Raw genomic sequence first — 26,002 nt, 5'->3', positions numbered from 1 at the left:
GAAGTATCTTTGAGAACTCACAGGTCCTGGGGACACAGCTGAAGCCAGGGTCTCAGTGCAGAGAGGCCGGGTGAAGGGAAATGGTGCTGTAGGCCAGAGTGGACACACACGGGGCAAAATGCAGCAAAATTCAGCATATGGTAGGCCCTAAAATTGGCTCAAGGCAAGTTTGGAGACTGGCGCAGCCTCTTCCACTGCCCGGGAAGGACCGTGGTGTCTGACCCGTGAGCACGTTGGAAGAAGGGCCTATGTCTCTGGGATCGTCCTCTTAGAGGCCCACGGGAGCTGGAGGGTGGCCAACTGAGGGCACAGCATCTCTGGGCAGCAGGTCCTCAGGGCTGTTTGTAGGGGTCACCCCTTGCTCTCTCTTTCGCTAAGTGTGTTTAGTTCAATTCACAATGGTGGGGTGTGATGCGTTTATGTATATAGATAGATATGTGTACAGATAGGGGTGTGTGTGTGTGTGTGTGTGTGTGTGTGTGTGTGTGTGTGTGTGTATCCTCATGGACATGTAAAATTATTCCAAGCTTTACAATTTTTTTACATACATCTTCTGGAGTGCACTAAGTACCCCTAAACCCAGGGGTTATCAGAAGTCACTTCAGCCATAAAGCCATCAGTGTTTTAGAAACACAAATTGTATCATGTCACTCTCCAGTTTAAACCTTCCCAGCGCTGGCCATTGCCCTGTGATAATCGGCAGCCCTGAGGCCTGAGGCCGTGTGGTGGCCTCTGTCCTCCACCTGCAGGTCTGAGCTCCCGCCAGCCTCCAGGCCTCTGCTGGCCCTTCCTTCTCCCTGGCCGCTCTGCTCCTGTCTCCTGGTCCTGCTCCTGAGAGGTCCCCAGGCTCAGGCTGGGTGAGGTCTCTCTTGCACCTTCCACGGTCATCACTGTGTTTCTCTCACCCTGGGTGCTGGCCCCGTGCCTGCATGAGCCCAGGAGTGAGGCTGCCTCGCCTTACCCTGTGCGGGCCTGACTTACATGATGCAGTTGGGGAATCTGTGGGTTCCCAGGCAACCCCCACATGGTGCACGCTGCGTCCATCTCCTCACTGCTCTAGCCCACTCCTCAGCCGGTACCCCAAGACCCAGGTCCATGAGCACTTGCCCGGTGAATGAGTGGAGGGCGGCACACCCACTACCACACATGAGGTGCGGCTGACCCAGCAAGGACAGGAAGAGGAGAAATTAGAACCTGGGGAAGAGCCATGTGGTCGGGGGAGCAGGAAGTGGGATGAGGTTCCCTGTGGGAATCAGCTGTTTGCTAAATCTCGTTTGTGGAATGGTCCCAAAGCCCACTGGCCAGGCTTGCTCGGCTCACTTCTTCCCTAGAAGCCAAGGCGTTGAAGGGTCTATCAGTCAAAACTGGCAGGGCCTGCCCTCTCTCCCACCACACACATAGGTGACATCTGATCAAACTGCCCTTGGCCCGCTGTCCCTCAAGGAGAGCTCTGGCAGCCCTCTGCCCAGCGGTGGCCCCCTGTGTGCTGGCCAGAAGAGGCCATCACCTTGGGGGGAGCTGTGAGTCCTTGGTGGTGTTAGGACTCTGCTTCTTTGCTTTGTAGGTTTACCTGGATACTGTGGTGCCCAGAGGACCCCTGGAAGTGAGGGTACGAGTGATGGCAGGGATGCTGAGTCAGGTAGGAAGGCCTCTCCTTGGTGGTGAATGGGTTCTGCTTCCCCATCTGGCCCCACACTGACCTGGGGCCACTTCCTCCTAATCACTGTGTCAGTCAGCTTGGCTGCATAACAAAATACCACAGATAGGCAGCTTAAACAGCAGACTATTTTTCTCACAGTTCTGGAAGCTGGAGGTCTGAGATCAGGGCACCATCATGGTCAGGTTCTGGTGAGAGCTGTCCTCCTGGTTCACAGACGGTCACTGTCATGCTGTGTCCTTATGTGGCAGAGAGAGAGGGAGAGAGAGCAAGTTCTCGGGTGTCTCTTCTTATAAGTACTCTATTCCCGTCGTGAGGGCCCCCACCCTCATGACCTCATGTAACCTTAATTACCACCCAAAGGCCACACCTCCAAATATCATCACATTGGGGGTTAGGGCTTCAACACAGGAGTTTGGGTGGACACAATTCAGCCCATAGCAAGTGCTTTCATGGGAATCCTCATTCCAGGGGCATTTCTGCAGATCAGCACAGCCTCAGACAACAGTGAATGGTCTCTTTCTGTGAAATTATGAAAGATGTGGGTTGACTGTGCTGGAGGGAATTATTGGGCAATAACATTGTCTCTCCTGGAAGGTTCCTCAACACAGCCACCCTCTATTCTTGGGCAAATTAAACAGTGATTTGGGAGTTGGGGCAAACGCATGGGTAGTTTCAAGGGAAGGGGCTGGAGCAGGTGCTGTGGAGAGACGCTCTCTGTGTGTGCCTGGCCCCAACCCACGCGGGGAGGCTTCAGGTGCTGCTTCCGACCCTAAGGAGCCCCATACGTTGCAGGAAAGTTGGGGCTCAGACCTGTGAAATAATAAGTGCAAAGGACTAGATCAATGCTTGGTGGGCGTCGTCTGCCAAGCGTTACTTTACTTGGCAAAGTCGTGGATGATAATCACTGCGTACCAGGCCCTGTCCTAAGGAATCAAAAGGTATTAACTCAGTTCTTGCATCAGCCCACCAGGGCAGGTGCTATTATTTTCCTTATTATAAAATGAGGAAACTCAGGGACGAAGAAATTAGGTACCTCATTCAAGACCAGTCTGTAGAAACGTCTGCGACAGTGGGGACAAGGCCCTGCCCACCATGGCATTTACCTTCTCTCGCGGCTCCCCTGCAGCAGCTCAGTGGTGCTGACATCCCCAAGGGAGACCCTGATTACCCACCTCACGTCTACGCAGAGCAGGGCAAGGGTGAGCGAATAGAGACCCGCAGTTCTCTCGCCTTCTCCGAACATGACCTGTGGCCCGACTTGCTGGACTCTTTGGGGCCACAGGCTGCTCCACTCAAAGAAATATATTCTGAGTGAGGTTTTCGTTTCTTAAAAACTGCATATTATGGTGAACTGGAATAACTCATGAAGGGGAAATCACTTTTCTAGAATGTTTCTTCCTTACTTCCTTTTTAAAAAAATTACCTTCTAGTTCTTGAATGAGGTTAAACTGAGTCTGGATTAAATGCTTGGACATTTGCAGACCAGACATCTTGAACCAAAGTGAAACAGCAGGTTATACTTTATAAAAATTCGATTTGTCAGGCAGATTTTCTAGAGAAACTTGAATTGTGTAATTCCTTGCTTCAGCTCGGGGAAGCAGCTCATGGCTGCTCATAGCCCAACTCTGAGGGTAAATAAAATATAATCCACTGATTACCCCCAGCTATTTGGGAAAAACTGGGGAAACAGATTTTTTAAGTGCTTATTTAAATTTCTATAATTATGATTCTGCTTCAGTTTAAGTGAAAAATAGGGAAATGTTTTCTAGAACATTTGTGATCAGTATTTTTAGTGATTTTTTAAAAAACATAAATATTAATCCCATTGTAGTTTTTGAGTAGATAAATAGATAAATATTTTATCATGAGAGAAATGATTATACTTAAAATTTGTGAGCAGTACATACTAAAAAAACCAAACTGACATAATTTAACTTGCATGTATTATGTAAGTAAAATAACTTAGGAGCCTTTGAGTGAATAAATTCTGATTAAATTTTATCTACGCACAAAACCACAAACTTTAATTGATTTCTACATGTCCACCTACCGCTAGTGTAAATTGTGGGGGAGGGGATAGTTTCCTTTAAATATCTAAAAAAATGTAAATAGTAGGACATGTGCCCTATATATACTCAGTTTTCTTGTCTGAGTAATAGATAAGAAACTGGTTAAGCAGAATTTTAAATGCTACCAGGACACTTTAATGTATATATTAGATATCTAAAAGCCTGTGGCAAATTCTACAAAATTTATATAATTAATGAGCGTAGTCTTTTGTTAGTCCCCTCTTGAACCTGAGGGATAAATCAGGAGAAGCACATTTATGTCAAATGAGTGAAATGCTATATTAAACCTAAGTTTTAGCTGACGCAAGCTTAAAACTTTCCCTTTCTTTTTAAAGAAGCTGTGCAAATGCTTACTTTAAAGCGATCTCAAGAATTTGTACATAGTTATTTCATGTATCACCTACTGCTTTGAGTAACTGAAAAAGAAGAAAAACCATCTCCAAAGCATTGGAAAGTCTAAAGCTGGCTCACAGTCGTGTAGAACAGCTATGCTAATGCTGGAATGATTCCGAGGAGAGTATAGGACATTTTCTGGGTAATTCAGGATAACAGTAATATCTTAGGATAGTATACTTTTTGAGTCTGAATGGTTGCTAAGGATCAGTATAGGTGGTCACTGGACCTTCCTGGATCTGAGGCAAGGGACAGAAAACTATGGCCATGGGGTAGATGTGGCCCACCGTCTGTTTTTGTGAATAAAGTTTTATTGGCACACATCTGTGCTCATATGTTGTTTAAGGGCCTCCATGACCCCTTTGTGCTGCCGTAGCAGCGCTGAGTAGTCAGGATGGAGACGTATGGCTCACAAAGCCCAACACATTTACTTCCTGGCCTCTTAAAGAAGAAAAGTATGCTGACCCCCTTGTCTAAGGCATTCTTTTTGGGAACCCCACATTGTAACAAACGTATTAAGATATATCCGTACTCTATGTTAAAAACAAATACATTGCCATACAATTAAGGAAGGTTTTAGATAACTTTGCTTTTGGCTACGGGTAACTTGGCCCATTTACTAATGGTTATGAAATCTGGGCAGTTGTGCGTACTTGTGAATTCTTGCATTATGAGGCTCTCTCCAACTAATTGTTCTCAAAAGTAATAAAATACTCATGAAAAATTCATGAATCCCAAATTTAACACTTAGCAAGAACAAAATGTTATCTTTTGTAGGTACTTAATTAGACATGTATTAATTTTGATTTTGCTGCTTTCTTTGTGTATTTTGAATCCTATATATATGTTTTCGTAGGTCTCAAGCCTTTGGGATATATTGTGCAGTGGAGACACTGGCCCTGTTGGCATTTTATGAAGCATACCTGGCATGTAATACTTTGACTCTTCCCTTTAGACGCCAGACTATATTATATATTATCACCTGTCCCAACTGATGTCTGCAGGGAACATCCTTGGATGTTGGCCGGTTCTCCCCACAAGTTCATTTTCAAGTCTATCTACATGCTTAGAAAGGTTTCCATTAGAAACACCAGCACCAGGAGGTTTTGGAAAAAAATGTTAGCCTCCAGTGGAATTTATGTACACTCATGAACTAAACGAAGTCTTACTAATGGCAACGAAGAAGGCAATAAAACAGAAATAGTAAATATTTTCCTAGAAAATGTGATTTTATTAAGAACATTAGCCTCCAAATTACCTAGCAATCCAAAGATAGCTGCCATCTCATAAATTAAATATTTATTTTGCATTTCATCAATTTTGGGTTTCCATTTATATTAACGGTCTCATTGGCTTTATGGAGTTTTTCATCAGAGGAGTTTGTTTTGCTTACTTTTATGATTTACTGAACACAGAAGCTATCTTGGTTGTTAAAAACTTTCCCAAGTGAGGGACTTCCCTGGTGGCCCAGTGGTAAAGAATCTGCCTTCCAATGCAGGGGATGCAGGTTCGATCCCTGGTCGGGGAACTAAGATCCCACGTGCCGCGGGGCAACTAAGCCCACGCACCACAACTAGAGAGAGAGAAGCCTGTGCACTGCAATGGAGATCCCGCGTGCCGCAACTAAGACCCAACGCAGCCAAAAATAAATAAAATAAATAAGTATTAAAAAAAAAAAACTTGCCCAAGTGAAACACTAACCCAGGAAATCTTATTTTATGTACTTGTAAAGTAGGCATAGCAACAGTCCCCTCAAAGATGGCATGTGGACAGAAGACTGCAGACCTTGGGTAGTCATTGTCTCTCCTGAAATGTGTGTGTCAGAGGCCAAACAAATCTGCCATCAGGAAGAAGGAAGAGGAGAAAGAATGCTGGAGATATAAAAACAGGAAGGACTTGTCCTTTCATTTTTCCCAGCATGAGGACACTGGTGCTGGAATGGCTGCAGCAGCTGCTAATCGTCTCAATATCTGTCACTTCTCCTTCCTCAATAAAAGAACCCTGAATTTTTGGCCATCGAGAATGGGAATGACATTTCCCACCCTCCCTTGCAGCCAGGTATGGCCATGTGACTACGTTCTGGCCAATGGAAGGCAACTTCCAGGAAGTGTCCTTGAAGCATGGAGATGTAGACTCATCTCTTCCCCCTCTTCTCTTCTACTGGCTGGAATGAAAATGTGATGGCTGGCACAGGAGCAGCCATCCTAGACATTGTCGTTAGAGCTGATGCATGGTACACCAACAGGATAGAAGGGATGGAGGTCTCTGACACCAGAGAGCCCTACTGGACCCATCCCAGGACTCCCTTACTCTGGACTCAAACTGAAAGAGAATTAAATATGTCTTGTTCAAGCCCATGCCATTTTGGATTTTCTGTCACTCATGGCCAAATCTAATCTTAACTGATACAAAATATAGGACCAAGGTAAGCAAACTGTAAGTAGGAGAGCTGAAACTTGGGGCGTTGGCTTATGGATGTGGTCGGGGGCAGAGACTCAGATAGTGGGGGCTGGAGGACAGGTGACCCATATCGGGCAGAAACAAAGCATTTGCTAACAACTCTCCTCTGTTGTTTTTTGAAAAGCAGCCCTTGCTCTGAACAAGGATTGAGGAAGGAAATGGTAGGAGAAATTCATAATGTAGAAATGCATTAGCTGCTTCTCACTGCTTATAGCAAAGTCCCACAAAAGAGATGGACATGGGTGACTGCTGGCCAGGGCAGGTGTGGCATGAAAGGTAAGGCAGCTATGCTCATGGAGACCATCTCTGCCTGAAGCCCGCAATCTAAATTGACTGAGAACTGGGTAATTTGGAGCCTTGCAGGGTTGAAAAAAGCAACCGCTGCATCTCTCAGATGACATCAATCATTGGAAAGGTTCTGTGCAAAGCATTGCACTTAGTGGAAAATAAAACTAGTGCCCCGTCCTACCAATTTGTAAACCTTGTGGCAAAAGTCACTTTAAGGATGTTGCCTTCCTACCCAGGCCTGTTGCTTCAGGTGACTCAAGGTGGGCGGTGCCGTTGTGCTGAGGGACGGGAGACGTTGGCCAAGCGAGCGTGGAGGCCAACAAGGACAGGCCAGGTGCTCCAGGGTTATAAACTGTGTCTCAACAGAGAGAGCTGGCTGGAAACAAATAGATCAGAAATCTTTACGTTTCTGAAAAAATGCTTTGCCAAAGAAGCCACAGCATGGTCTGAAAAAGCCTGCGATTGTTCAACCCCAAAGCAATCCCTGAAAACAAGGAGCAAGCTGTGAAAACCATGCAGGTCCCAGGAAGGGCATCCCCTCCGGTACCCACGCCGGTCAGCTGTGGCAGGGGAGACAACAGCAAGCACGCAGGTAGGGGCCGGGGGCGGCGACGGCTGCAGGGGTGTCTTCACTGTTCCTGCCTCCAGGATTCGCTCATGTGTATGGATCAATGATAATTGTGTTTATTAGTTTGCTTTTCTCCAAATGGGCATTTTTATTGCAGGCGTCTTACTGTTCTTACTTATCTACCTTATGCTGGGTGTATTGGGAACCAGGAACTTATGATTTAGTTTGTAGGTTGTAAAACCATGAAGAACCTCGTCCATATCTGTTGGAGAGGACTGGGCTTTACCCTGGGATCTTGGATTGTGAGCCAGATGCAGTAATTGGGTGGGGCTTTGCACTTGATTCCCTTGGGGGGGGTGTGGGAGGGGTTCTGTGTGTAGAAGAAGGGCAAGCAGGTATGTGGGCGGCCAAAGCATGGACGGCTGCGGAGACTACTGTCTCCCAACCCCCATTGTCCCTTCTTTCCTTCTTCCCCAAGTTTGAGTGAGGGCTACGGCTTCCTCAAGTGAAAATGACATTTCCCAGCCCTCCTGGAACTAGATGTGACCAGGTGACCATGTTCTGGCCAATGGGACTCACATTGCAGAAGCAGAAGCAGAAGCATATGTGCAGATGCTGAGATGGGTCCTTGAGGAGAACAGGATGCCTCTTTCCAGCCCTCTCCTCTCCCTGTAGGCTGGAACATGGCTGTAAAAGCAGGCTATCGGGAGACCTTGGGAACGGAGGCTTCCGACCATGGGATAATGTGTTAGAGCCTCATCCCTCACCCTGGAGACCATGAGAGCCTGAATCACCTCCCTTTTTACGAGAGAGAAATAGACACTGTCTCTATTTATAGGGGGTTCGTGTTCTGTCGTTCACAGCCAAACTTCGTACTAATTAACTCAGGTTACATAACCTAAAAAACAAACCAATAAATAGAAAAAACATTGACATAACAAAATATGTGCATTATGCTTCAGAGCGATTACCTGTGTAGTTAATTTTATTCATTGAACAGATTTTTTCCATTATGTTCAAATATTTGTACAATGAATGTTTCATTCTTCCCTGTGCTGCATGAAGGCTTAATATAGTTCTAAGATTATTTTCCAAAACGGTTGTCACTACCCTGTGACAAGACTCTTTTAAATATCCTTTTTTCTGTCCACACGGTATCATTTTGAGCTTGGGTCTGATTTTTGGAAACTGCCGAAAGGCCTTCAGGGCCTCGCCGGGTAAGCAGGTGAGGGATCAGCCTGAGTGACAGCACTGTGGGCTGGGAATGGGGCTGAAGGTGGAGGATGGGGCCCACAACCCGTAAAACGTTTGAGCCCATGGCATCGCTGTGCAGCTGGGCCGGGTGAGCTCAATCAATTTTATTCTTTAGTTCTTGCCTTGTGATGTTCAGAACCCCCTAGGATTCTGTGGCACAATGAATTCACATGCCTGGAGAGGCGGTGTTACCAGGATGCTCGTGTCAACCAAGATGGTGCTGTGTCTGGCCATCAGGAGGATCCACACATAGATCTGAACCCATGAAGGAGGCCTTCACCAGGGAAAGGTCGGTGAGCATTTCCCGGGTTTGAGGAATGATATCGCCAGGGTCCACTGTTCAGGGTCTCCAGACCCTACAGTTTCCATTTTAACTAATCATTTACATAACTAAGTGAGGGAAAAAAAGAATGATTTTATTGTTATTCTTGTTCACATCGTCCTAATGAACCACCTCCAACAGCTGAAATTCACTCTATGTTTTGCAGTGTCTGTGGGGAGAAGCCCAGTTTAATGAAGTCAGCAGCCACTGAGAGCTCTGGGAGGCTGTACTTTAAAGCCTCCTTCCACAGGCCAGTTGTCCCAGGGCGATTTTGCTCCCAGGGACCCTGGGTGATGACTGGAGACACTTTGGTTGTTACGACTTGGGAGAGGGTGCTCCTGGCAAGGGGTGGGTAGAGCCAGGGATTCTGCTAAACGTCCCACAGGGCACAGGATGGTCCCCACAACAGAGAATGATCCAGTCCAGAGGGCCAACAGTGCCAAGGTTGAAAAACCCTGCCCTAGACCCACTGAGACCCGCTCTGAAATACCGTGCAGATGGCAAGAAGCTAACGACCTCTGTTTTAAAAGAACTGCCTCTCTGAGATGAGCTGAGAGACTTGATATTAAGCAGTACAGTAAACTGTGTATCTCGAGGGCTCCCTCTGGGCCAGGGCTGCCACCCTCACACGACTTACCCTGGGTTGACACTGTTCTGTCATCAAAATGCTCTTAAGCCACTGCTTGTGGGGACTGAAAACAGAATAAAGATAATTAGACAGGAGTTGCTCGCCCCTGACCAAAATCAACCTAGAGTAGACAGAACTCATACGTTACATGCCTTCAACCCAGAAAAATGAACTCATTGTGCTACACACTATGCTTAACAGGAAGTCTACATGGAATCTTCAGAGTTCTCAGAGCCCAGAGGCAGGCACAGGCCCACAATGGGACACGTGGTCTGAAGAAGGGTCCGGCTCCTGGCTGTGCAGGGCTCTGCCACCCCCTTGCTGGAGACTTCCCTGGTCTGGGCATCAGCATCTACCTGTAAGACTGAGGGTTCATTTTGGTGGATGGTTTTCCCACCTGAGTTCCCCAGAGTCTCAGCATTTTCAGGGACATCAGTGTGACCCAGGATCAACTACGGCAGAGGAACTTTGGTCTGTTGGTATTATAGGTATCTGTATGTCTGTCTTTCCACAAGCATCTCCTCACCCTTCTTCTGGGAAAGCACATATGGGAATTCCTACGCGCAGTTCCCTTTCTCTTCATCCCCTGCTCACATGCGCTCTAGGGGTGGATCATGAATGACCTAAGCTAGTTAGCGTAGCAACCATAATTGGCTCAGAGATGAGCATGTCAGCCAATCTGAGCCAATGAGGGTCAGGCCGAGTTCTACTCAAGTCTTTGGGTAGGGCTGGAACCTGAGTGGGTATAAGTGCAGGGGCAGTTGCAGCCACTTTGCAACCATGAGGGGAAGCTGCAGAGCTTTGGGGGCAGAGGGCACCGCATCAGGCAGTATGAAGGGGAGCTGAGACGAGAGAAGGACAGAGCCTGGCTCCTAATAACCTTGCTTTGGTCCTGCACCAAGTTGTGACTCCACAACTTCCCCTGGACAATTACCTGTACTGATAACGTTACTTTTGTGCCTAATTCAGGTTTTTAGAAACCAGCCTGAGTAAGAAAATTTCCTCAAATGAAATGACTTGCTTCAAAAGTTTTAACTAGGAGTCAAACTTTCCCAGAGACCCCTCCTCGTGAGCTACTGCCCCTGCTTTGAGTGGCTTAAAGGGACGGTGTTGTTGAGTTGGGCCACAGCTGACAGGGGCTGCATCAGAATATTTATGAGGAAATGATGAAACCAAGACTAGCAGAGCCTGGGAAATGGAAACACCGGGCTTTGACCCAAATGCCCCCTTTCAAGAAAGTTCTTTATTGTCACTGAGGTTTGAGTCTCTATATTTGTGCATGTAATAGAGTTCTCCTCCTTAGAAAGGTTTGGTTATGGATTCAGGCATCTGAAATTTAATACTTGAGAGTTAATTGAATTTAATTAATTATTTGTAAAAACTTCCTCATGTTCTTTAGATGAAAGGAAGGTAATATTCATGAAATTCTGTTTGTAATTTCCCATCTGTTGCATTTTGTGAGCAGCTTTGCGAGATATGCAAGGTTCTTTGGAAGAAAGTCTGAGGGAGAGCAGGAAGGGGACAGGTGAGAGGGCTGCATGATTCCTGCCCTCACTCTGGGTGTTCATCAGGGGCCGGGAGGTAAGCACTGTCTTTGTATTTTCACCTTCCGGATCTATCTTTTTGAAGATTTTATTTTCCACTTTGGAAGCATATTAACTTAATCTATCATGTGATTTGTAAATCGATACCCCCAACAGACAGCTGTCTGCTTCTCTTAGCATTTTTTTTTTTTTTTTTTTGCGGTATGCGGGCCTCTCACTGTTGTGGCCTCTCCCGCTGCGGAGCACAGGCTCCGGACGCGCAGGCTCAGCGGCCATGGCTCACGGGCCCAGCCGCTCCGCAGCATGTGGGATCTTCCCAGACCGGGACACGAACCCGTGTCTCCTGCATCGGCAGGTGGACTCTCAACCACTGCAACACCAGGGAAGCCCCTCTTAGCTTTTAATAACATTGGTGACATGGAGTGGAAGACTTGACTCATTCTATAAGTCAGTTTTTAATATGGAACAAACACTGAGTTGTTCCTCAAAAGCCGTACAGGCTAAGAACAATTTAAAAATAATTTAACAGTATTATAATTCAATAACTATAATTATTAAAATGCTACCATATAGGCCTGAGTGTTGCAATGAATGGGAGAAGTTGGCATGAGAAATTAACCCTGAAATTAATTTCTACGTTAGTCAGGGAAGTTAGTACAAGCAGCTTGAACAGATAAATCCACAAATTCCATTAACCCAACAAAGGTTTATTTCTCATGTAGGCAAAAGCCAGTAACTGTACAATTTGGGCCTCCAAGTTTGCTGCGGCAGGGAAAAGATGAAGAAATCACAGTGGCTCTTAAATTCTATTGGCCAGAACTTAAGGGAGGCTGTGAGACGGAGAGGAACACATGGATGCTGAAAGCACATTACCTCTCCACCACCGTGAGGTGGATTTCTATTCTTGTGTTTGTTAGTCAGAAACTAAACTTGAGACTCTGATTGATTGATTGATTTAAACAACACAATCTAATTCAATCTTTTTTTTCGTTTTTTAAAATTTATTTATTTATTTTTGGCTGCGTTGGGTCTTCGTTGCTGCGCACGGGCTTTTCTCTAGTTGTGGCGAGCAGGTGCTGCTCTTTGTTGCAGTGGGCAGGCTTCTCATTGCGGTGGCTTCTCTTGTTGCAGAGCACGGGCTCTAGAGTGCACGGCTTCAGTAGCTGTGGCTCGCAGGCTCTAGGGCACAGGCTCAATAGTTGTGGCGCACGGGCTTAGTTGCCCCGTGGCATGTGGGATCTTCCCGGACCAGGGCTCGAACTCATGTCCCCTGCGTTGGCAGGTGTATTCTCAACCACTGCGCCACCAGGGAAGCCCCTGATTTATTTTTTTGGCCACGCCGCACGGCTTATGGGATTTTTGTTCCCTGACCAGGGATCGAACCCGGGCCCTTGGCAGTGAGAGTGTGGAGTCCTAACCACGGGACTGCCAGGGAATTGCTGGCAGATTTAGATGGTGGAATTATGAAGAACTTGAATGTAACCCTAACATATTTCCAACCCTGGTGTCCCACAGAGGATGAAAACACTGTGTATGGAAGACATACTGTAGGTGTTTAGAACATCTGCTGTGGTTTGGGAAAAGGCCAGGGCTTGAAATCAGCTCCATCATTCACCTCCTTTATGATTAAGTTTATTCAACACTTTGAGCCTTCGTTGCTTTGTCTGTAAAGCGAGGAAAACAATAATCCCTCTCTTGTAGGTTTTCGAGAAATCATTGGTATCACCATCATCAACATTCTCGTCACCATTACTACCACCAGCTTCACCATCACCATCATTATCACCACCATCACTGTCACCATCACTATCATCACCACCACCACCACCACCACCACCACCGTCTCCACCATCACCACTGTCATCACCATCATCACCAACACCACCACCAAGATCATCATAATCACTTATTATTTAGACACCACATTCCCATGGAAGGGTCTCTAAATGCTAACTTCTAACTCCTATTGCCGTAGCTTCAGAGAGAACTCCACTGTAAGTTTAAGCAGTGGTGCGTACAGTGTGAGGGTAATGGGAAAATGTGAGGTGAGCTGGGGACTTTGCATCTGTGGAAGCATCTACAGATTCTCAGTGGTCATTCAGCTTCTGAGCACTGTCCCTACGAAGAAATAGGCTAGTTCTGAAACAATCACACTGAGGGCTTGCATAAATACAGGTTCTAGATCTAACTTAGGAAGTCTGGCTACAGGTCTGGGAACCTGTATTTTAAATAAGGTTGTTAGTAGCTCTTGAATAAGTTGTGGATTATTGCTTAAGTTCAGCCTGTATACAGACTGCATCCATTCATGTGTTCATGCATTCGACGAATATTTATTGAGCGCTGATTAAGGCCTATGTTAAACATTTCCCTACGTTATTTCTCACATTCTGTCATCACCCTCGTTTTGTAGATGAGGGAGGTAGACTTGGGGACAACAGACGAGTAACTTGCCCAGGGCCATATAGCCAGGAAGTGAACAGGGGACATTTGAGTCCAGAGCTCACACTCCTTATCACCCCTTAACAAAAAGGGGTCTTTGCAAGGAGCCAGCAGAGCATAATAGGCAGTAAAATTGTCAGGCCACCCCAGGTCTAAGGAGAATGTAGTGGGGGTCATGTGTCTGTTCTCGGAGGTTAGGGCCTTGGAAATGGCTTCCTGGAGCAGGTGTCAGTTATCCAAGTGGGCAAGAGGGGTGTGTGTGTGTGTGTGTGTGTGTGTGTGTGTGAGAGAGAGAGAGAGAGAGAGAGAGAGAGAGAGAGAGAGAGAAAGAGAGAGAGAGGGAGAGAGAGAGAGAGAGAGAGAAAACATGGCAGAGGAAATAACATATGCCAAGGCCTGGCAATAAATATTTTTTCCTGCGTGAACCGTGGGAACTGCGCTACAGTGGTGTTTCTAGAGTGTGATTTCCTCTCCACTGGTTTCATTACTGCTTATCAGAGGCACACAGAAGAGTTTCTTTTTCTCTTCCTACAAATTTTAATAGAAGTTCCTTTAAAGCATTGTAGGAAGAAAAAGAATAACTAGCATGTCAAACCCATGAAATTATATATGGTAGTTCTTGGGATGCAGCTAAAGTTAATATACTGGTTAAGAAAGTGCATGAGTAGCAATAACATTACAGAGTATGAGAGGGAAGGTAAAAACAGTGAAGGTGGAAAGCCCAGGAGCGCTGAAGATTCAGGAACCCTGGGCCAGAGGGTGTGTCTGTCCGTTCCAGCTTAGAAGCTCTACACTTGAAGTTTGTCCTGAGTGCGAATGACTCTCTTGTCAGTAATGTCACATTCTTCCCAGTGGGGGCAACGGCGTCCCTGCTGCTGTTAACCATGAAGGGATGATTTGTTCCCAGTATTAGGACCTGCAGGGCCAAAGTCTGTCCTCGGAATGGTCAGGAGGAGCTTTGAGCTCTGGGGAAAGGGTCGGGAGGGAGGCCACACAGTGCTAAAGTATCCGTGGGAGTCAGCCCAGCCTAGAGCAGGGACTCACAGTTCAAGAATGTTCTCTGAGCCCTGGGCACCAGGAGATGGGCTAAAAATACCCTGGTCATGGGCCGAGGGCTTGCATTTAGAAAACTGCTCTCCAGAGGCAGCCCCGGGGAGAGCTGATACAACACGGGCAGCAGGCAGGCCGCCCAGCCACAAAGGTCAGCCAGCTCAGGGTGCCCACAGCTTCAGCTTCTGCCAAGACGGCCTTGGTACTCAGGCTCAAATGAAATGCCACTTCCAGCTCCTTTGCTTAAGAGATTTTCAGAGCTGCGCAGCCGAGCCCTCTGTCAGTTCTACTACCTTAACGGCAAGACTTTGCTGGCCCCTTGGCAAATGAACCCCTCGCGTGGAAGGGCCGGGGCTTGAACCCGACAGGGCTTCAGAAATGCTCCCCCACTGTCTCTGGGAAGCTGCCTTTGAGATCACTGCAAGTCACAAGTAGAACTCACGGGAACTTGGGTGCCAGCAACATGCTTTCATGTCTCGGCTTCTGAGGAGGGACAGCTGTGGGCAGGAATTCTGTCCAACTCTTGCTCCTGACCAGCCTGGTGCAGGGGCTGGGGGAGCTGATTAATGCCCCAGCTATGAACAGGGAAGACACGTAACTGAGAAATCACATGAAACGCGAGACTGCTATGTAATGATTTACGAGCACAAGCCGTCTCTTCAAGCAGACGTTCGTGGGGCAGGACCGGGTGGAGCGGCTCTTTGATAGTATAATTCACGGCAGCTGCTTTAACTGAGCACCTAGTACGTGGCAAGCACACAGAGCTTCTCTGTGTACCATCGTACACATGGTACGATGTGTATGATGGCAAGTTCACCTGGCTGGACCCTTGCTGCCTCTGCTCTGCTCACCAGGGCCCCATGGGCTGCTTACACCCACTGCTGGTCAGGGGAGAGTGGGGATTGGCCCAGGGTCCTCGGGCACTGCTGACCTGCCTGGGTTGATGCTCCCAGGTCTGGGCAGGCAGGGAGCCCTCGTTCGGTGCACTGAGTGATCTCATGGGCCTTGATTAATAAGGCCAGGTCATGATCCTAAGTCTAGTTATTTTTGAAGGTAGGATTTGGCCAGAATCCTGAGGCTAAAATAGAAGCCACACTTTGGATCCCTTGTGGGGTGTTACCCAGGGCTCCTGGTGACCTTTGTCCTGGCCCAGAAGCCTCTGGCTCAGACTAGAGTAGCGGTTCTCAAAGCAGGGTGCCCTGGCCCCGCAGTGGCATCACCCAGGAGCTCCTTAAAGAGCACATTCTGAGGCCCAGCCCCGGGCCTGCAGGCTCCGAAGCCAGGGTGGCGCCAGTGCTCTGGGTATTAGCAAGCCCTCCCGAGGGCTCTGAGGCTCGGGAGTCTGAGAACGGTGGCTGAGGCCGATGACAGGTCCCCCTCACTTCCTTCCCCGTGGTCCCTGAGAACTGCTGTGCTGACAGGCAGGGTTGAGGTGGGTCCAGGTGAGTGGGGCCTGATGGTGAGTCATCCCTCTCGGGAAGGGCTGGGCTGGGGGCTGGTGTCAGGTCTCTGGTATGTGTGGGACAGTGAATGGTGCTGGCCCAGCGGGGCTGGTGTTTCAGGACAGGGCCCTAGAGAAGGGTGACCAAGTCACAGTCACTGAAGCACGCGTCTCTCCTGACGGCTGCTCCAAAGTGGCGAGGCCTGCTGAGGGGGGGCTTTCCAGGCTGTAGGGGAACAGAAAATGTGGGGACTCTGCTGTGCCTCAGGCTTCAGTATCCCCAACATCTCGAATGCACAGAGAGATCGGAGCTCAAGGCTAAACGTCAGCCTCTGCTTTGGACTTTGTTTTCTCTGTGAAGGCAGATTGTCCAAATAATGCACATTTCAGCTTTGGATGAAATACCCAGCAATTCAGAATCTGCGTTCGTTTGCAAAGTTTAGGTGCCCAATAAATCATTCTTCTGCAGAGATGCCATTAACTAATAATTCAAAGCTGGTAACCTTCATTCAACCGTGATTAAAGAACTTTTGCTGAATGGCAGGGGATGACATGTTTTTCTGAATGCCGGCAGCAAAATCTGCTTACACCATCCATCTTTACTTTGATAAACTGCCCTTAACTAAGAATTCCAGATGGAAGGATTTTAAATCGAGCATGGCGGTTGGCAGGTTCAGGTCAAACTCTCAATAATGATAAAGACTATTTTATTGCAAACTGTCTTCAGACGGGCGATATTCGTTTAGGTTCTGAAGAGCGGGCGATATTCCAGCGCTTCCCGGGCACTTACAGAATGTGGGCCATTCACACCCGTTGCGTAAGGGTGGGGCCACGAGGTGCAGCGTTCGCATGCTGTGTTCTTGGAGGGAAGACCAGGCTCTGGGTGTGCCCCTCCAGCCTGTCTCTCCCATGCTTGGCCTGCGGGTGCCAGCTGGGATGGCCTGGCCAGCATCCGTGACCAGGTCGTGTTTCTCCTCTGGCCCCCGGCCCCTCACACCGCCCCTCACGTGGCACTGGGGAAGTATGCCCCCTCCTGGCTTGTCTGCCTACCCAGCCCACTGCAGGCCAGCCTTCTGCGGGCAAGTGCTGTCTTACCTGCTTCTGTGGTACACGGCGCCTGGCACGAGCTGGACACTTCGTCAGAGTGAGCTGCAGTAGCAGATGAGTGGACAAAGCCCCTTACTGGTTCACGCTAAGGACGGATGGCTACAGATACACAGCAACGATGGATGGAATGTGCCAGACGGGGAGCTTGTTAACATGCAGATGCCTGGGTCCCACCTCCAGAGCCTCTTTCGGCAGGTCTGGGCTGGGGCCCTGGGAGCCTGAGTTTAAACCTGCTTGCCCAAACCCGAACCTTCTGCCCTTACCCTTCTTCTTTGCTTCTGAGAGCCGTGCCCACAGCCTTTGAGCCGTTGGCTCACTTTTCTGACTAGACTGTGGTGAAGATGCTGGTGACAGGGGTCCCTGGTCCTTGAACACCCACAAATGAATGGTGCGAGGTGTGACAGGGAGCATGGAGGTCCAGATGGCCAAGGGACACCAACTTAGGATAAACCTGTGAAAACTGCACGTTTATTCATCCGTGCAGCAAATATTTATTGAGAATCTGCTGTGTGTATCACACTGTGCCTCTCCCCGTGTGTGAAAGTTTGGACAAACTGTTCAGTCAAACTACTGGGCAAACCTTTGTGGACCTCTCCTCACATGCGGTCCGTGAACCCTCTGACACCTGGCTACTCAAAGTGTGGTCCGTGGACCCGCAGTGCTGGCACTGCCCGGGGAGCTTGTTAGAAATGCTGAATATTGGGCCCCACCCCAGAACTGCAGCCCCTGTGTCTGCATTTCAGTAAGAGACCAAGATCCCCAGGTGACATGTGTGCACATCGAAGCTTGAGACCCACTGGTCAGACACCCACCATTGGGCCAAACGTCTTATCACCAAGTATGTGTCTGTGATGGAGCGCATAGCTTTCATGTGATTCTCACGTTGACCTGTGACCCCCAGAATTTAATCGTGGCCTCGGGGACCATCTAGTCCAGGGCTGTGTTGATAAGAAGTTGTGCTTCCTTGATCGAACCCTGTGAGTGATTTGGGATAAGATTTATGATGGGGCTCGACCTTATGCAGTGACGAAGGAGGTGAGCGAGTCTCCGGAAGGCTGATGCCTTTACATCGGGTGGTTGGCCCGAAGTTCCCGGCTTGAGCAGGGCGGCACACAGAGCAGGAGGGGCGGGGAGAAACTGGAGCCCCCAGGATGGACTAGAACCTGCCTCTGTCTCACACCACCTCTAAGCCCACAAGATGCTTGGCTGGATGGCCACCCTCACACATTGCTGGCCATGCACCTGGTCCACGACTCACTGGAGCTGGAGGAGCCGCTGGTCCCATTGCTGCCCCGGGACAATCAGGTGAGGCCCCATCAGAGGCAACAAGCAGGAGCTTCCACAAGGCCCGGCCCATCAGAGCCCATTTCACGCCGCTTCGTGTCTGCCTTCCAGACGGCCCAGAGGCTTCTCTCCTGGCCAACCCTGACCTGGAACATAGAGTGAAGAGAATGTGGGAGATGTAAGTCCCGCTCAGATGCACCGAGGCCGGGCAAGGTTCTCACACTCGGCAGTCGCCAGGGCCAGGCGGTGCTGTGATGGGTGAAGAGGGACCGGCAGGGCTGTGAGGACCTCCATCCAGGTATACATTTCAGGTAATGAAAGGTGTTGAGGAGAAAGTAAAGCAGGTAGTAGGACCGAGAGCCTCGGGGCAGTGGAGGCAGGCCTTGGAGTCCCCAGCCTGTACCTTCCCTCATGAAAGTTTACAGTCAGAGGGGACCAACTAGTAAATAATGGCAGAAATCGATGTAAAAGGACAAGTATGATGAACGCACATTTTAACCAGATTCCTGGGTGACCTATTTGCTCAGTAGAGATTGAGAAGTGCTGTCCCAGGGTCTCCTTTATGACCACTGTATATTCCTTCTTTTAAACAAACACTGCACGTTTTGTGGAGGTGGGTGAGGGATTATGTGGAGAGAGAAGACCTAGACAGTCATCTTTGCATGTCTTTTGGAGTCTGGGAGAATTTCTGCCTGTTTAAGAATTAGAGAGTCCAAGCGCATCAATGATTTAAGGGTATATAGTTTACTTTGTATATAAAAGTTTTGAGTCACTGGAGAAAACCTTCACAAATTACTTCTGCCCCCCTGAAGGAGGCAATGTGTAGCCAAGCAGGCCTGAGACCCAAGCACAGGTTCCAGCAGACGTCAAACCAGACGAGGCTGCAGGCTTCCTAAGAAGCCCGTTAAGCTTAGGCTGGTAGCACGAGATACCACCATGTGGTCTGGGGCATGCTTATTTTGAATTTCCTTTGTGGTTTAGAACTTGAATTTCAGCTTCCTGGTATTAGGGTGTGATGAAATCATAAAGAACACCTAGACTCACAGTAAGAAACCATGACCCAGGGCTGCAATTCCTCATTCATCATTATGCAATCCATGGAGTCTGTTTGTAGCTTCTCTCCATAGATTTCAACTATGACTCATCAAAGACTAAATCAGCCCATTTTATAAACATTCTGTCTCTCTATAGCCCAATGCTTTCAGATATCCTGAATCATATCAGCATACTGGTCATTAGAAGGGAGACCTGTAGCAGTTCACAGATTACAGATATGATTACAAAGCCAAAGTCCAGAACTGGAAAAGAAGATTACAAAATTAACCTCTGTGTCCCAGGCTCACTTCTAAAGCGTGGCACATTTTATAAGATGTCAGTCTCCCAGAACCTGGCACACAGCCAGCTTACAGAATGCTTACCGAATACAATATTCCTGCAAGACTTTTACAATAAATCCAAGCTTAGAATGTATCAAATTTTAAGTACCGTAAAAGATGGTGTTCTCTCTCAATCAACAGGGCGGTGAACATGTATTTTTCCATTCACATTATCTTCTTTAGAAAACAAACCAGTCTCTGGATATTTATCTACACCAGTTCCAATGATTAAATATACTAATTCCATGCCGGCAGACAAATTATTGAACAGCTGGAAGGAGAAAAAATAAGGGAAAAATGAGGGCGAGAATAAGCCACTACGCCTATCAAATATCTAGGCTAAGATTCAAAGGCATTTGTAAAGAACCATACCCAGCAATTACAGATCTGAGAATTTACCCTGAAGAAATAAACAGATAGGTAGAGATGGAGGAACAAGGGGTATAGCAGCAGTTTGGTTTGTAATAGTGAAAAGTTGGAAACAACATAAATGTCCATCCCTATGGAAATAGTCGTGTAGTGGTTCTCCCCTCCCGTGGCGTGGGGCTCTGCAGCTTTTCAGTGTTTATATTCCCTGCCCCAGAATGAGGGCTGTGACACATGGTAAAACAAGAAAGGCCACCAGCGGGACAGTATACTCAGTGTGATCCCATTTTGTTAATACAGATTCATAGTAGTGACTGTGCAAAGAAACATCTGAAAGGATACATACCAAGTTGTCCATACTGATTATTCCTCCAAAGAAGAGTAATAATCATACAGCTAACTTTACAAATTGCTTAGAAGGAGCCAGCTTATATATTGCCTTACTTGCACTAACCTGCTTAATCTTTTTTTGTTTGTTTGTTTGTTTTCTGATATGCGGGCCTCTCACTGCTGTGGCCTCTCCCGTTGTGGAGCACAGGGTCTGGACGCGCAGGCTCAGCGGCCATGGCTCACGGGCCCAGCCGCTCCGCGGCATGTGGGATCTTCCCGGACCGGGGCACGAACCCGTATCCCCTGCATCGGGAGGCGGACTCTCAACCACTGCGCCACCAGGGGAGCCCTGCTTAATCTTTTAGCAACCCTATAATGAAGGTACTATCGTTGACCCCATTGTACAGATGAGGAGGCAAAAAGTCTATCTAATTTGTATGGTGAGGATGTGGTACCTCTGGAATACGAACCCACTGAGTCCCCTGACCCTTGGGAGTATTCACTGTTAACCGCTGGGCCTTCCAAACTGTCTATAGATGGGTTTTCTTCAGTAGGTATATATTATTTTTATAAATATTGAACAAATATGAATCATTTAAAAATTTTTTCTAGGAATCATAGAACGTCAGAGCTGTAGGGGACTTAGTATGTAACTCAAAGACCCATGGAGGTCAGGAAGGTGGTGGAAATGAACAGCAGGGGCCGAGTATAAAAATCCTGGCATCCAACATCCCCATGGGACTTCTTTGGTGCTTCAGTTGACACTCAAACCTCAAAGTGAGGGAGACAATAGGGAGTGGTGGGGACTGTGACGCCCTGGGTAACTCAAGCCCCAGCAAATTCCTACCATGTGGGGATGTACTCTCCAAGGAATCAGATCTTCCCATTTTTAAAAAGCCTCTAGAAGTGCAGAATTTTTAATACAATCACCCTATTTTTTCCAATTTTTAAAATCATGGTACAGTATAAAACAGGCCTGCAGGCTGGAACTAACCAGCCTGTTGCCATATGTGATTTTTTTTAAATTAATATTTTTGTTTTGTTTTGTTTTTTTGTTTAATTAATTTTTATTGGAGTATAGTTGCTTTACAAGTTGTGTTAGTTTCTGCTGTACAGCAAAGTGAATCAGCTCTGCGTGTATATATGTGATTCTGACTTTCTCAGCTCACTCTCACATGGAGCAGCGATTTATCCAAAGTCATACACTCAGGTAGAGGCAGGGTGGGCTCTAGGACCCAGGCCTCCTGACTCCTGACCCTGGCCAGTGCTGCCCCTACCACTCCACTACCTGGCCTCCGTAGCCTCCTGCCAACAGCGGCATGCTTAATCGGGGAGGATGGTGGGTGATGGGGCCCTTCCTTAGAGCAGCTGCCTTACCTCACCCGCAAGTTTGGGAAAGGGTCCCGAGTCTTCCCCCTCCAGCTCCATGGTCGTGATAACCCATCTTCTCTTGGGTCGCCGTAGAGGCCGGCTGTCTCCCCGGAAATCACAGTGACCGTGGTGAGGAGGAGGGTGTTTGTGGTGCCAGGGGCGCAGTGACTGATAGCCCTTTCCTCTCCCATCCTCACAACAGTCTCCGATGCTCAGCAATTCCAAGTGCCCGTTCTCTCTACAACCACAGAGTCAGTTCTAAACTGGGGGGCATGTGACACCCAAGGATTTTACATTTTTATGTGGCTCATGAGATAATTTCAGGGCCATGAAGACACAGCACTGAAGATCATCGCCTAGCGTGTGCGAGCACCTGCTCTAAAGTAGACAGGCACAGCGTTGTTGAATTAGTGGGAGATTTACTGCCCCTCCATTTCTCTCTCCATCTTTCTGAAATCCTTGGTGAGAAAGCCTCCATTCAGTGCAGCTGGGTCTTGAATTCCCCTCTGTTTACTCAAGTCCCTTGTAACAGACTTAGACTCAGACGTTAGGGTCAGAGATTAGTCAGGCAAGGGAATATAGATAGAATTTAACTATGTGGTTTCATTTGTTTTATATATATTTTACAGTATAGCCGGTTTCTAGTCACATTCATTTTTATTCACAAGAATGTGCTTTAAAAAAATTATGTAATTAGAAAGTGAGTAGATCACAAGAACTACAGGAAGGAAACCATAAGGTGGATGAGGATACAACAAAACCTCATGATGGTGGTGGTGACTGCATCCCTGCACTGCCCTGTGCTCACACACTGGGAAATAGCAAGTCTGCTGTTTCTAATTCCCTAAAGAAGAAAAGAGTGTGGGCAAACCTCTGGGCCAGCACTGTGTGCTTGATTCCTGATGTTCACAGATTGCTCGTGTTCTAATTAGACATAAAAGCATCGTCTGCAATTCTCTTCAGTCCTTTGAGATTCTAAAAGGCCACATCTAGTTACTAATTTATTTTGTCTCAACCAAATATTGACAGGGCACTGAAAAACTCAAAATTGCAATCCAGCTTCTAAGTAAAGTACAGTCTCACTTGGTTTATCAAGAAACTGAATTCCAAACCCCACCTTTGTTCGATTAGCAAGACCATCATTTTCTGGTGGAACACTGTTGACCTTAAAAATAAAAATGACATTAATTAGTAGGGAATGTACTTAGCAGAATCAGGTAGGAGCTGCCTAAAGTCACACAAATCTTCTAGAATTAGAAAGGGGAAAAAAAGAACTGCATTCAGTTTTGATAACTATAATTTCTCGTTCTTGACATCTCAATTCATAATTACCACTTCCCTTCTGTAGCTGGAGGAGAATTCTGATTAAGTATTACCAACGGTAGGGACATTTAAAACCCTAAATGTTACTGTTATGTTAGCATAGCATAATAAATGGGTAATCAAACTGTCTGTTCAGGGTGAGCACAAATGTATTTCCATGGGCACATGTAAATTAGCACCAAACGTTAATTGGTGGTGGGATTCAAGTGGGCTTTTTTTTTGTTTTTTCTTTTATGTTTACCTTATTTTTAGACTTTATCATACAGTCATCAATAAAATTAAGGAATTTGGTACTTTACGTTTACATAATTATTTACATTGAGAATTGTTTATCATTTTTATCTCAACAAATTTCCCCCTCAAAAAAAAAACCCCAAACATGTACAGTAAGAGTGTTGAAGTACCAAGAGAAAGAGACGAGCCCTGCAATGGATGTCAAACCAACACAAAACATGTGTGTCTGTATGTATATGTGCATGTGTGTGCATGTATGGGCATGTGTGTGACACCCATAGTTCTACTTCATTCATTTTCACTGCCCTGTAGCATTTCACTATACGAATAGAGGACAATTTATTTATCATTCTCCTAATGATGGCCATTTAGGTTATTTCCAGTTGTTTGTTATTACACACGCACAAAAACGTTATAAAAATGTTATAAAATGTTATAAAAATGTTATAAACACCCATATGCACATAGAAAATGTCTCTGGACCCTGGTTTTCACTTTGGTTCACTGTGGTCCCTGACGCTATCAGAGACTCCACAAGGCCAAACACGTACATAATAATCTAAGATACTATTTGTTTTGCTGTGTGACATTTGCACTGATGGTACCAAAGATTGGTGACAAAACTGCTGATGCCTCAGCACCATTGGAGGCCATGGCACAAATTCCTCTGATAGTCATGCATTCTTCATCACCGCGCACGTGCAGGACAGAGGAAGGAAGGGAGAGAGGAAGGAAAAGAAAAAAAGCCAGTCTCCTTTAAGAATGATGTAATTGGTGAATTCACTTAGTTATTGAAATCACTTGAGGATGGGCGAGGCAGGAAATGTTATTAATTTATCCCATTGCCACACCTGCATGTCTATCTTTTGAGCACTCTGGGTCTACATGGGAAGGATGCATGAACCCCTGTGCTGCCCATCAGTGTAGAAGGTTTGAATCAAAGAAGAGCACCTTTGTGATTATCAGAGTTGACAGCTGAACAAGCCCCTTTTTTTTTTTTTTTTTTTTTCCCCCGGCGGTACGCGGGCCTCTCACTGTTGTGGCCTCTCCCGTTGTGGAGCACAGGCTCCGGACGCTCAGGCTCAGCGGCCATGGCTCACGGGCCCGGCCGCTCCGCGGCATGTGGGATCTTCCCGGACCGGGGCACGAACCCGTGTCCCCTGCATCGGCAGGCGGACTGTCAACCACTGCGCCACCAGGGAAGCCCCAGGCCACTTTTTTCTGAAGCAGCATTTTCCTCGAAAGAATGACTGCCTGACCATGGCTGTTCGGGATCAGGTACTTGACAGGTCGTTGGTAATGAACAGAGTCAACCCGTCACTTCGAGAAAAACAATGGACAGTCATGTTGCCGACAGTAAAATTTAAGCTCTCAAGCAAAAATTAGAATTTTGGAAAATTTGTGTCTGCTACTCCGAGCTTGACAGCTTCCCAACAGGTAAAGAGTTTTCTGCTGATATCGGTGGACAGATGGATGAATGTGATTTTTTGATTTTGTAGAATGAAAAATGTCAACATTTGGAAGATCTTCCTTGCTCCGAGAGCTGAGTTTCCTACTGATTAAGACATCACGGTCCAAAATCATGCACAGGTGAGAGTCATCTGCAATGCAAGAGACACAAATGGTTTTAATGGAACAGAGTAAGGAAAGTTCATTAATATGCTTTCGGATTCCACATTGCAAGTAAGTGTTAAAAAAGGACCACTTGTCAAGTTTTGGTGTGATGTCAAAAAGAATACCCACAATTATCTGTTCCAGGCGATTAAAATATTCCTCCCTTTCCATATATACCTATGTGAGACCAGAATTGCTTCACATACTTTAACCAAACAACATTTACAACAGACTGAATTCGGAATCAGAGAGGAGAATCCAGCTGTCTGCTTTTAAGCCGGACAGCCAAGAGATTTGCAAAAAACATAAAAGAGTGCCATTCTTCAAACTGAATGGAATTTTGAAAAACGTTTATTTTTCATAGACATGTGTGATTTATATTAACATGTAATGGACTTATCATTAACTTTAATGAATTGAGAAATACGTTTAAAATTTCCCAGTCTTGGGAATTCCCTCTCGGTCCAGTGGTTAGGACTCCATGCTTCCACTGCAGGAGGCCCAGGTTCGATCCCTGGTCAGGGAACTAGGATCCCACAAGCCACATGGCGTGGCCGAAAAAATAATTCCCAGTCTTAATTTCTAACATGGTAAGCATCAGTAAATATAACCTCATAAGCAACAGTTCTTTGGGTTCTGCATAAAGTTTGCGAGTGGAAAGGCATCTTAGAGCAAGAGGTTTGATAGCTGCTCCTCTAGGATTTATACCTAAGATCTCCCGGGACAGGGTAAGAGCTCACCAGCCCACCTAGAGCCTGCCAAACACCCCTTGTTGTGGTCGCCTCCCCCCCACTATAAGGATCTGTCGCAGCATAAAGGACTGTGTAGTAAATAACAGCGTCATAGAAAGTAAAGAAACATTCTCCAAATCTTCATTTCTT

The 26,002-nt window shown here is 46.9% G+C and overlaps 1 protein-coding gene and 1 long non-coding RNA gene across 3 annotated transcripts in view; both read left to right on the top strand.

Moving 5' to 3' along the window:
- Positions 1 to 3,079, top strand: part of CDH26 (cadherin 26) — a 45,521-nt gene extending 42,442 nt beyond the window's left edge. Inside the window, 2 exon segments of the mRNA XM_073793312.1 lie at positions 1,565 to 1,639; positions 2,631 to 3,079. Of these exon segments, the coding sequence (XP_073649413.1) occupies positions 1,565 to 1,639; positions 2,631 to 2,975 (420 nt within the window). The 3' untranslated portion in view covers positions 2,976 to 3,079.
- Positions 3,080 to 6,529: 3,450 nt separating this feature from the next.
- LOC109551335 (uncharacterized) overlaps positions 6,530 to 26,002 on the top strand; it is a 39,811-nt gene continuing 20,338 nt past the window's right edge. Inside the window, exons 1-5 of one of the 2 annotated variants that reach the window (XR_012326415.1) lie at positions 6,530 to 6,558; positions 6,710 to 6,858; positions 7,237 to 7,462; positions 8,829 to 8,981; positions 25,007 to 25,097. This is a non-coding gene — a long non-coding RNA (uncharacterized lncRNA). Of the gene's footprint in view, positions 6,559 to 6,709; positions 6,859 to 7,236; positions 7,463 to 8,828; positions 8,982 to 18,511; positions 20,961 to 25,006; positions 25,098 to 26,002 lie in introns of those variants that run through there. The other variant, XR_012326416.1, reaches the window with a different exon arrangement.

Source organism: Tursiops truncatus, chromosome 15, assembly GCF_011762595.2.
Source record: "Tursiops truncatus isolate mTurTru1 chromosome 15, mTurTru1.mat.Y, whole genome shotgun sequence".
NCBI classification, from domain to species: Eukaryota; Metazoa; Chordata; class Mammalia; order Artiodactyla; family Delphinidae; genus Tursiops; species Tursiops truncatus.
The sequence above is the reverse complement of the archived record's forward strand: the minus strand, read 5'-3'. Positions and strand labels throughout refer to the sequence as shown.